Below are 12872 nucleotides of genomic sequence, written 5' to 3'. Positions count from 1 at the left end.
TCATTGAGTTTCCCCTGGGTTTTGTACTTTATGTAAGGGTGAAAATTTGCTCTTGCCTGTTCTACACCTCTCAGGATTTTGTAGACCTCAAACATATCCCCCCTCAGCTATCTCTTTTCCAAACTGAAGTGCCCCAACCTCTGTAGTTCTTCCTCATACAAGAGGAGTTCTATTCCCTTTAAAATTTTGGTCACTTTTATTTGAACTTTTTCTAATTCTGCTATATCTTTTTTTGAGATATGGCAACTAGAACTGTGTGTGATACTGAAGGTGAGGCGCATTATGGAGCGATTCAGAGGCATTATAATATTATCGATCTTATTTATCATCCTTTCCTAATAATTTCAGTGTAGGATCTACAAGATATTTTTCTTCAGTGTTGACACCTAAGGTGAATCCTAGCATAAGGTAACTATGATTTGGATTATTCATGATGTGCATCACTTTGCATTTGTCCACATTAAATTTCATCTGTCATATGAATGCCTGTTCTTCCAGTTTCCTAAAGTCTTCCTGCAATTTTTCACAGTCCTCATGTGTTTGTAAATTTAATTCTTGCACAATCACACTCTGTTCCAGGACTAGTGGGTTATTTTCCTATACTCGCCAGAACGTGTAGGAAGCGTCATTCAGAGTCGAGCCTTTTACCTCAGGACTGCCCCCTTAGGAATCAGTTCCTTTCCTACAAGCCAGACTGTAGGAACTTGGCTTTTCTGTTCGTGTTTATTTTCTTTAAATTCAGTCATTTCAATCACATTTTTGGCCCTCGTGCTGCAGAGTTTCTCCACAGAGACAGCTCTGACTGTGGGAGATTGCAGACTTTGTGCTAAGTCTGATTCCAGAGGGTTGGCTGCAGGGCAGTGCTCCCTCTGGACAGCCTGCACTTCAGATCTGGACTTGGGGGACTGTTCCCTTTGGAGCTTGCTCTCCCCAGGTTCATCTTCTAGTGAGATGAGCGCAGGCTGCATGGTTCTGTACAGGTACGCCCGGGATTGGAGCCGACTGCATTTCTCCACAAGGTCACATCTGAGCTGGTGTCCAATGATGGCGGAGGTCCCAGGCTGGTGGTGTCAGACAGGAAGGGCAGTCAGAAGATCAGTAGTCCAGCTGGCTTTCTTGTTGAGGTAGAGGATCTCTCTATAAGCAGTTTTATCCTTGGACAGGCAGGCAGCATATTCTCACATGTGGATGACGTCATTCACGGAGCCTGGTACAGACAGTGGTAAAAGTGCATTGCTACTTTAAAGGCTCCTTTTACTAAGCTGCGCTAGCAGTTTTAGCGTACGCTACATTGCCTCGTGCGCTACATGCTAACGCCTCCATAGACCTGGCGTTAGTATTTTCTTGTATAATCTTTAGCGCACACTAAAAATGCTAGTGCACCTTAGTAAAAGGAGCCCTAAGTCAGCTCGTGGTACCTTAGTTTTCATTTTCCACAGAGCAAAGAAGTGCTATTTTTTTGGACTCCATCCAAAGCGCAATGGTTTGTTGGGGGGGGCTCTAATTTTTGCCCTTCGACTTTTTCTTTCTTTCTTTTCTTATTTAGTGTTCTTCGGTCTTGTCAACTCTTTTTTTTGTACTTTGGCAATTTTCTTCATTCTCAATATCATCAATGAGTCTCTTTTGATTTCGCCGCTGAAATTTTTATGTCCATGTCTAAACCTTCAAGCGGTTTCAAAAAGTGCTGTCACTGATCTGCTCAGTTGGTGCTTACAGTGTTTGGGTCCTGAACATTGAGTAGACAAATGTAATTTATTCTACACTACAGAATGCTCGTTATCCTAGGACAAACAGGCAGCATATTCTCACATATGGGTGATGTCATCCACGGAGCCCGGTACGGACAGCATTGAAAGTGAACTGTCACTTTAAATTTTAAGAAACTTTGTGACTGCCCACACTGGGCATACATGAGAGCTTTCCCATCCAACGTAGGCTTGCAGTACCTCAGTTCTGGACTTGATGGAGAAAGGGAGGGAAATGAAGATGCTGTAACTGGATGGGAGGGTAAGATGGTGCATGGTGAGGGAGCATATTAATTGAGAGTGGGGTTGGAGGGAACGAAGGAAAATTGCTGCAGGTTGAGTGAGAGTGATGAGAGGGAGAAATGGACATGGTGTGGAGGAGAGGGAGAAATGGTGCATGGGGAGAGAGCATGTGAGGGGTTGGGGAGAGATGAACTGGGGGTGGGAAGGAGGGATGTCACACTTGAGGAAAGGGGCAAGGAGAGAGAAAGTGTGCAGGAGGCAGAAAGTGTTGGACTCAAGGAGAGAGAGAGATGGACAGGGAGGACAGAAAGAAGGGAAAGAGAAATGTCACACTCGGGAAGGAGGAGATGGCAGAGAGTAAAAAGTTCAACTCATGGAGGGAGAGAGATAAAGATGTTGGTTGGGGGAGGGAGGGAATGAGGACTGGAGGAGAGGAAGCATGCAGGAGGAAGAGAGAAAGAAATGTTGGACTGGTGGATAGGAGGAATAAATGTTGGATGTGGCAGTAGAGGGAGTGGGAGAGATACACTTTGGATTTCTCTCTCTCTCTCCCCATTCCCTTTGCAGCAAGAGAGGGAATGAGAGAAGGATAGTGAGAGAGGAAGATATGTTGCCAATGGAGGTGGAGGAGAGAGGAAGAAATGTTGGACTCATGGAGAGACAAAGAGAGATGTTGGTTGAGGAAGGGAATGAGGTCCGGAGGAGATGAAGCATGCAGGAGGCAGAAAGAAATAAATATTGGATGCACAGTCAGAAGGAAGTGTAACCAGAGACTCATGAAATCACAAGACAACAAAGGTAGGAAAATGATTTCATTTTATATTTAGTGATCGAAATGTGTGTTTTGAGAATTTATATCTGCTGTCTATATTTTGCACTATATTTGTCTATTTTTCTATAGTTGTTACTGAAGTGACATTGCATATTTTAAAGTCATCTGCCTTGACCTCTTTAAAAAAAAAAAAAAAAAGAATATAAATGATAATTAACATTTTCTCTGTGTACTGTGTGCTTTGTGTTTTTTTAATTTTGTGGTTACCATTATGTATTAATAAGATTATATTGTGTGTATATGAAAAATGGGTGGAAGAAATTGTATTATAATTAGTACTATTATTATGGGGTTTGGGGCGGAGCCTGGGCGGGTCTGGGGAGGAGCTTGGGTGGGGGTACTCAGTTGATATTTGTTAGATTTAGGGGGTACCTGGCTTGAAGAAGTTGAGAAACACTGGTCTAGAATGTCTCACCTTTCTACTGGAAAAGATGGTAAGTACATAATCTCTTTTTGTTAAACTATGATTATAAACTGTAACCCATTCTAAGCTCTTTGGGGAGGAAGGGATATAAAACCAAATAAATAAATACAAATCAACCTACTGGAGCTACGGGCAATCTGCAATGTTCTTTCTATCTTTCAGGATCACTTACAGAATCACGTAGTCCTCACCTTCACCAACAATCAAGTGGCAATGTATTATATATACAAACAAGAAGTCACGGGCTCTCTTCCTCTTTGTCAGGAGACCATACAAATTTGGACCTGCACAGCCGCTCACAACATCTTCCTCAGGGCAGTTTAGTGGAAAAGCAGAACTTCTTGGCGGATAAATTGAGCAGACTCTGCCAGCTTCACAAGTGGTGACTCCACACACCAGTCGTATGCCAGATTTTTGCATTGGGGGGGACTCCCAAAGTGGATCTCTTTGCTTCCTCCAACAACCACAAGCTGCCACTTTACTGCTCCAGACTTTTCACTCCCAACCATTTTGATCAGATGCCTTTCTCCTCTATGCGTTCTCTCCACTCCCACTAATCGGGAAAACTCTACTCAAACAGGACCCTGGGGGAAGAGAGCAGTAGATAGAAACATAGAAACATGATGGCAGATAAAGACCAAATGGCCCATCCAGTCTTCCCATCCACAGTAACCATTATCTCTTTCTCTCTAAGAGATCCCATGTGCCTATCCTCTGCTTTCTTGAATTCAGACACAGTCTGTCTCCACCACCTCTTCCGTGAGACTATTCCATGCATCTACCACCCTTTCTGTAAAAAAGTATTTCCTTAGATTACTCCTGAGCCAATCACCTCTTAACTTTATCCTATGCCCTTTCAATCTAGAACGTCCTTTCAAATGAGAGACTCGACTCGTGCGCATTTAAGCCACATAGGTATTTAAACGTCTATCATATCTCCCCTCCCCCACCTTTCCTCCAAAGTATACATATTGAGATCTTTAAGTCTGTCCCCATATGCCTTATGATGAAGACCACATAAGATTTTAGTAGCCTTTTTCTGGACCAACTCCATCCTTTTTTATATCTTTTTGAAGGTGCAGCCTCCAGAATTGTACACAGTATTCTAAATGAGGTCTCACCAAAGTCAGTTACAGTTATTTTATTTGATATACCACAATTATTAACAAAAAGTCAAATCAAAGCAGTTAACAATAGATAAAAATCAAAGGGAAATAATTTAAAAAACAATGAAGTTAATTGTACAGTGACACTGTACACTGTACAATTAACAATACTAGACACAAAATGACAATCGAGGGTAGAAAAGGTTTACAATATCAAGAAGTAAGAACAAATAAGGTAAGAACAGGAGAATAGGGGGGGGAATGTGAGAAGAAAACAAAGGAAGAACTAAACTGAAGTGTTAAGAACTAGGGTCAAACGGCAGTTTGAAATAATAGGCTTTCAAAAGTGATTTAAATGATTTAAGACATTTTTCTGTGCGCAGATATAGCAGAAGGGAGTTCCAGAGCTATGGGGTCATTACAGAGAAACTAGAATCTCTGTAAATGTCTAGAAAAAAGCTGCCTAACTAATGGGATGGTCAGTAAGGATTGATTGGAGGAACGCAGCTCCCTTCTAGGAGAGTATGGAATCAGATGACAAAATAAAAATACAGGAGAACCAGAATCCAGTATCTGAAAAGTAAGTAGGTTATATTTATAAAGTATCTTGAAGGAGATGGGAAGCATGTGCTCAGTTTTGAGCAGCGGAGTAATATGGTTGAATTTTGAGCGACAGTAGAGAAGCCTAAGTGCAGTGTTTTGTACTAGTTAAGAACATAAGCAGTACCTCTGCTGGGTCAGACCAGAGGTCCATCATGCCCAGCAGTCTGCTCACGCGGCAGCCCATCAGGTCCAGGACCTGTATAGTAATCCTCTATCTATACCCTTCTATCCCCTTTTCCTTCAGGAAATTATCTAATCCCTTCTTGAACCCCAAAACCGTACTCTGTCCTATCACACCCTCTGGAAGCACATTCCAGGTGTCCACCACCCTTTGGGTGGTGGAGTCTTATACAGGGGCATCAATTCCTCTTTTTTCCTACTGGCTATGCACCCTAGCATACTTCTAACTTTCGCCGTCACCTTTTCAACCTGTTTGGCCACCTTAAGATTATCACATACAATCACACCAAATCCCGCTGTTCTGTCGTGCACATATGTTCTTCACCCCCTAAACTACAGTTCCCTCAGGTTTTTGCAGCCCAAATGCATGACCTTGCATATCTTAGCATTAAATTTTAGCTGCCAAATATCATACCATTCTTCATGCTTTGCCAGGTCTTTCTTCATGTTATTCACACCATCCAGGGTGTCAAGTCAACTCTATTGCAGATTTTGGTATCATCCGCAAAGATGCAAATCTTACCCGACAGCCCTTCTTTGCAGTGGAAGCAAGCAGAGCTAGTGGCCTTGGGGGGGTGGGATCAAAGTGGAGGTCAGCAGTAGAAGTGTTGGACCACAAGAAGACAGAAGAAGGGGTATGGGTCGGGGTGGGGAAGAGAGATGTATTAAGTCAGTGCAACATAGGCCTGTTTTTGGGATGTGGAACAAATCATCCGAGTTTCCATTACTTCCTATGGGGAAACTCGCTTTGATATAAGAGCGCTATGGATTACGAGCATGCTTCTGAAACGAATTATGCTTGCAAATGAAAGTACCACTGTACATTTATAGTAATAAATATGCAAATTCTTTCTTTTTACAATATTATAGATATCCAGTTGACACCTATTAGAAAAGGAGGCATGAATTATGAGGCAGTCTTAAAAGAAGCCAATTTACAGCAAAATCTCCAGAGTAAGTACATTATGTTTTGTATTATGTACCAGTAAGTTCCTATCTTCTTTTGTCCCCTGCAAACCTCCAATCCCTGGTATTCAGGTTTCCTAATTCCAGTCCATAAAAAAAATCTGAGAGTAAACATCCCCAGCATTTCTTATTAATCCAAGAATGAAAGATTTACTTGGATATTTCTGTAACGTAATTTTGAATGTGTATAAAAGAAATACTAATGGTCAGTAGCTAAGGATAAAACTTGACAATTTGTGATACTGCTCACGTTTGAAACTTATGTTAATTCAGCTTCTTTATGCATCCATTGTCTTTTAGGTATCATGTTGACTCCTATGAAGAAAGTCTTTGCTAGTACTCCAAAATTAGCCAACAGCAACAAAAAATATAAAACTGAAAAATCTATCTGTAGTAGGGTTCATAGTAAAAGTAAGTATCAACACAAACTTGACATTTTAATTAATTACAAACTAATATATAATTCATATGCAGGGCCTTAGGCATATGGACCCAACCCAGTCCATGTGCCTAAGGCCCCGCCCACAGGAGGGGCCTAAGGCTACTAGGCCAATTCTGGTTGGCCCAGGTGCATCAGGCCCCACCTGTGGGCGGGGTTTGAGGCGCCTGGCCCAATCAGGCTCTAAGGCCCGCCATTTGATGGATGGCGGGCCTGGCGGACGGACGGGTTTGGAACCCGTCTGTCCGGCCAACATATTTACAGGTAAGGGGAGGGAGGGTTTGGGGTGGGGGGGGTCAAGGGGTCAGCAGGGGGTCACGGGTCAGCAGGTGGACGGCCGATCGGAGGTTCGGGGAGCCAATTGTGGGAGGGGGGTGCGCCAAGGGCAGGAGAGCCTGGGATCCCTCCTTCCAGGATCTTAGTGGGGGTGGGGGGTAGGGGGGTTCATGAGCAGGAGGACTTAGGCTCCCTCCTGCCCAGATCGTAGTAGGCGGGATGGGGGTCGCCGGGCCAGGAAGGTTTGGGCTCCCTCCTGCCCAGATCGTTGTCGGGGGGGGGGGGGGGTGGATTCTGTAACCGATGTTGTTTTTGACAGACACCGGTTACAGAATCCAGCTTTTAGTCGAAGGACTGGCTCCTCCTTTGCCTAAAAGCTCTTGTGTTGGGCGTTTGGGACCTAGATTTTTTTGGATTGATTATATGTTGTTAGTGTAGACATAGTGGTGGACTGGATGTTTAAACAGCTGAATGTAGAGGCAGGCCATTATTTTTTTTTAAACCCTCCGTTTTGACTTTTTTTTTTTTTTATAATGGACATTTTCCCTGCTTCTAATTTCAACGTTTAGGGCTTTAGGCCAAAAGGGGACTTAGATGTTTTTCTTGATTATACCCCTCCACTTATTATTACAATCATAAGAACATAAGCAGTGCCTCCGCCGGGTCAGACCATAGGTCCATCCTGCCCAGCAGTCCGCTCCCGCGGCGGCCCAAACAGGTCACAACCTGTCTGAATCACCAGAAGGGGCTCCCTTGCCACCTTGGTTTCCCATTTAAGTCCTATCTTCCCATCGAAGTCCTAACCCTCCGGTCTTGCACATGCACGACCTGGTTGGGTTTCTATACTTTTTACCTGGATACCTCTCTCAGTATCCCACGATCATAAGAACATAAGCAGTGTTTACTCTTTTGGATCTGTTATGTGATAACTTTGGAGGTCTTTTACTAAGGCACACTGGCCAATTTAGCACACACTAAATGCTATGCACGCTAATATTTAGCGCGTGCTAAATTGGCTAGTGCACCTTAGTAAAAGACCCTCTTTATTACTAAGATTTTGTTAAGACCTACCTTAAATTGTGCTGGAGGCCAGCTATTGGGGAATCTGAAATTTCTGCATAACTACTGAGGGACCTACTTAACTGCAGTTAACAACTTCTATAATTTTGTCTGTCTTGTACACTTCTCAGCTTGAATTGTGTGAAATTAATCTCAGAATATAGGTAGGATTCTACATTATTACACAATGTATGTGTGTGTGTTTTCTAGCATGCAAGTCAGTGTGGTTAACAATTATATAAAACTAAAATAGACAAGTAAAAAAGGAAATAAAAATTTATAAACAGTAAACTCAATCATTCTAAGCAAAAAAGAAGACACATTCATTCATTTTTCTATATTGTTCTCCCAGGGTAGAATGGTTTATATTAATTTATTCAGGTACTTATGCATTTTTCCCTGTCTATCCTGGTGGGCTCACAATCTATCTAATGTACCTGGGGCAATGGGGGGATTAGGTGACTTGCCCAGAGTCACAAGAAGCAGTGTGGGCTTGAACCCACAACTCCAGGGTGCTGAGGATGTAGCTTTGACCACTGCATCACACTCTCCCCACCAAACAGAATGCCTGGCCTGAAATACCCATTCAGCCCCTAAATACTGTCTGAAAATAATGTATCTTAAGGTCAGAGGTTTCTTTGGGAGAATTGCTACCTGAGAACTGTTACCTTTCTAATTGGAGTACTGCGTCTAGCATTGGTCATCATACATTAAGAAGGACATGGTACTACTCGAAAGGGTCCAGAGAAGAGTGACTAAAATAGTTAAGGGGTTGGAGGAGTTGCCGTACAGTGAGAGATTAGAGAAGCTGGGCCTCTTCTCCCTTGAAAAGAGGAGACTGAAAGGAGACATGATTGAAACATTCAAGATAATGAAGGGAATAGACTTAGTAGATAGAGACAGGTTGTTCACCCTCTCCAAGGTAGAGAGAATGAGAGGGCACTCTCTAAAGTTAAAAGGGGATAGATTCCATACAAATGTAAGGAAGTTCTTCTTCACCCAGAGAGTGGTAGAGAACTGGAATGCTCTTCCGGAATCTGTTATAGGGGAAACACCCTCCAGAGATTCAAGACAAGGTTTGCCATGTTCCTGCTGAATCGGAACGAATGCAGGTAGGGCTGGTCTCTGTTAGGGCACTGGTCTTTGACCTGGGGGCCGCCGTCTGAGTGGACTGCTGGGCACGATGGACCACTAGTCTGACCCAGCACTGGCAATTCTTATGTTCTTATGCTCCTCTATACTTGCCACCAGGAGAACTTTGGAGGGAAGCTCTTGCTGCACTGCTGGCCCGGATGATCTTAGCCATGCCCCCTGAGTGATGTCACTTGAGGGAGGGAGTGAAAAAGGCCATGCCATTGTTGGAGAGAGACAGAGGTTTCTTTGGGAGAATTGCTTCCTGAGAACTGTTACCTGCTTCTAATTGCTCCTCTGTACTTGTCCCCAGGAGAACTTTGCTGCACTGCTGGCCCGGACGATCTTAGCCAGGCCCCCTGATTGATGTCACTTGGGGGAGGGAGGTGAAAGAGGCCAAGCCACTGCTGGAGAAAGACAGAGGTTTCTTTGGGAGAATTGTTACCTGAGAACTGTTACTTGCTTCTAATTGCTCCTCTGTACTTGCCCCCGGGAGAACTTTGGAGGGAAGCTCTTGCTGCACTGCTGGTCCGGATGATCTTAGTCACACCCCCTGAGTGATGCCACTTGGGAAGAGAGGTGAAAAAGGCCAAGCCAGTGGGGCTTTCCTTTGGGAGGACTTTGGGGGACTATGGTGAGAAAATTTATTGCTTGATGACTGTTTTTCTTTTTTCTCTTGGAGCAATAAGACCTTGAAACCTGTATGTAGAGGAGAAACTAAGATGGCAGACATCTAGTGGCTGTGGTCCAATTGTTGAATTTTTTCTTCTAAAAATTTTTACCTTGCGATGCTGCTCTGAGACGCTGTTTGCATTTTTTCTTGAAGTATGCCCCATACTAAAAGAAAAGGAGTAGTGAGAGAGTTGCAATCTTTGCCTCTCACCTCCTCACCAGTACAGCCGACAATGCAGCACTTTTTTGAATTGCGGACAACAGCCGACCCTCAGTCATCCCAATGATGGCAGACTTCCGCGCAGACTCAGAGTGAGGGAGCACCCGAGTCTTTGGAGTTCCAGACATCACTGTTACCACCATGATCTCTGCATTGCTCTGTCCAGCGAGCGGGCAGAGTAGTGATTCCTTCTTCGGAGAGGAGAGTGGAGTGATGCCAGAGAAATTAACGGGTGAAACTACACTCCAGGCTGGAGCGCAGGGACGTAAGAACACTGAGGGTAAGGGTTTGGGAACCTCAGCTAAATACAGTGTGATAACTCTGGAAACTCTATTGGAGGCCATAAGGAGAATAGATGAAAAGGTGGATAAAACTTCTTCTGATATGCAGGTTCTGGTTAATAAAGTGGACTCTTTCTTTAAACGTTGAAAAGGGGAAACAGGAATGTTTTAATAAAATTGAATCTGAGATTATCTCTTTGAAAAATTATATTGCTACAATTATTAGAGAACAATCTTTAACCTCAAGGATGATTGAAAATCATAATCGTCGCCTGTATTTGAGAGTATTAAACTTTCCAAAAATTTCTATTGTGCCGCCGATTGAGCTCTTTAAAAAATTTATTTTAAATTGTTCTATTTGCCTGCCTATTTCTTATAAATTGTTCTATTTGCCTGCCTCAAGGAAAACCTTTGAGACAAAAGAATTACCTGCTGTTGGATTACCTGTGTCCGATAGTTTACCTATTGACACTGATTTACAGAACTTAACAGCAGTTTTGGAAAGCTCGTATTCTGATATTAAAAAGAGAGCTACACTGATTGTTAGTTTTATATTTGAGCAAGATCTTAATTCTATAATGAGATTATTTTTCAAAAGCTCTGTTTCACAATTTTGTGGCTAAAAAATTTGGTTATACCATGAAGTAACAAAATTAACCCAAGTTATTTCTTGCAATGAGAGATGAGACAAAGAAATTGGGTGCTACCTTTATGTTAACCTACCCCTGCAAGTGTATTGTTAAATATATGGGTTTGAAATATATATTTTATGTGCCCGATCAGCTAAGATCCTTTTTGGACCTCAAGGGGTTTATCAGAGATAGAGTGTCTGGTTCAAATAATTTGTAACTGGGGGGGTTTGACGTATTAAGCCTTTTCCTAAATAGTTTCCTGTAACTTATCACTCAGTAATTTTGATTCTTCCTTTCCTTTTGTTTGTGGTCTAAGGAAGAGTTATCTCCATAAGATTGTTATTACTTCTTAATTTGTACTTAGCTTTATTTTCATGTTGGATTGTGGCTCTGTATTTACTTAAACAAGTTGTTGTACTTGTGAAAAAGTTATAATTAATAAAATTAAAAATAAGTAAATAAATAATGTACCGGTATGTTAAGGGCAGACAATTTTTTGAAAATATAATTCAGCTCATAATGAGAGGAGAAATGCATTTCACAGGAATGAAGCCAAAATGAATTAGGCACTGTGGTGCTTTCCATATGAGCACTAGAAGGTAGGAGCAACACAAGGTCAATGCTTATAAATTACTAGCTGATGCCCCGGCGTTGCACGGGTATTTAATTATAGCAATAACACTGTAAATGGATTCAAATAAAGATACTTTATAGTGGTGAATGAAAGTATTTTTTACAGCTTAATAAAAAGTACAATATTCAAATTATAATGTGAAATATTTGACAAAATGAATACAATACAACTAACGCAAAACGTGATTATAAACAACAATTTTAGTTTCACCTCCTGGAGCAAGAACATATAAATTCTTGGGTGAACCCACCCTTGAGCAAGCAACATAGAGTTGTGGGCCGCGAGACCCCCAGAACATGTCACCCCAGGTAGTGAGGGATCTGCATTCCAAGTTTCGTTCAAATCGGTCAAGCCGTTTTTGAATTACTGTGAGAAAGGCAGCTTTTTACATTTTTTCCATTGACATGAATGGGTGAAATCTGATTTTCTGTTTGTAGCTCCGCCCACGTGTGCAGGTTGGCCGCGAGACCCCCAGAACATATCACCCCAGGTAGTGAGGGATCTGCATACCAAGTTTCGTTCAAATCGGTCAAGCCGTTTTTGAATTACTGTGAGAAAGGCAGCTTTTTACATTTTTTCCATTAACATGAATGGGTGAAATCTGATTTTCTGTTTGTAGCTCCGCCCACGTGTGCAGGTGGGCCGCGAGACCCCCAGAACATATCACTCCAGGTAGTGAGGGATCTGCATACCAAGTTTCGTTCAAATCGGTCAAGCCGTTTTTGAATTACTGTGAGAATGGCAGCTTTTTACATTTTTTCCATTGACATGAATGGGTGAAATCTGATTTTCTGTTTGTTGCTCCGCCCATGTGTGCAGGTGGGCCGCGAGACCCCCAGAACATATCACCCCAGGTAGTGAGGGATCTGCATACCAAGTTTCGTTCAAATCGGTCAAGCCGTTTTTGAATTACGGTGAGAATGGCAGCTGTTTACATTTTTTCCATTGACATGAATGGGTGAAATATGATTATCTGTTTGCTGCTCCGCCCACGTGTGCAGGTGGGCCGCGAGACCCCCAGAACATATAACCCCAGGTAGTGAGGGATCTGCATACCAAGTTTAGTTCAAATCGGTCAAGCCGTTTTTGAATTACTGTGAGAATGGCAGCTTTTTACATTTTTTCCATTGACATGAATGGGTAAAATCTGATTTTCTGTTTGTAGCTCCGCCCACGTGTGCAGGTGGGCCGCGAGACCCCCAGAACATATCATCCCAGGTAGTGAGGGATCTGCATACCAAGTTTCATTCAAATCGGTCAAGCCGTTTTTGCGTGATTGCAGCACATACACACATACATACCTCCGATTTTATATATATAGATTGCAAAGCACACTCAGGCACATGAGGCAAAACCACAGCTATTAAATAAGGAGGGATTCTGATTCCAACATGAAGTGTTTTGAATGCCAAGATCAAAATTTAAATTT

At 42.5% G+C, this 12872-nt stretch overlaps 1 protein-coding gene across 1 annotated transcript in view; it reads left to right on the top strand.

The window, feature by feature from the left end:
- The window catches only part of TERB1 (telomere repeat binding bouquet formation protein 1), a 239052-nt gene that overhangs the window by 171548 nt on the left and 54632 nt on the right, over positions 1-12872 (top strand). Inside the window, exons 16-17 of the mRNA XM_033941426.1 lie at positions 5994-6087; positions 6400-6510. Coding sequence (XP_033797317.1) covers positions 5994-6087; positions 6400-6510 — 205 coding nt within the window. The remainder of the gene's footprint in view (positions 1-5993; positions 6088-6399; positions 6511-12872) is intronic.

This window comes from Geotrypetes seraphini, chromosome 4, assembly GCF_902459505.1.
Source record: "Geotrypetes seraphini chromosome 4, aGeoSer1.1, whole genome shotgun sequence".
Classification (NCBI taxonomy): domain Eukaryota; kingdom Metazoa; phylum Chordata; class Amphibia; order Gymnophiona; family Dermophiidae; genus Geotrypetes; species Geotrypetes seraphini.
Note: the sequence above shows the minus strand (reverse complement) of the source record. Positions and strands in the feature narration are given on the sequence as shown.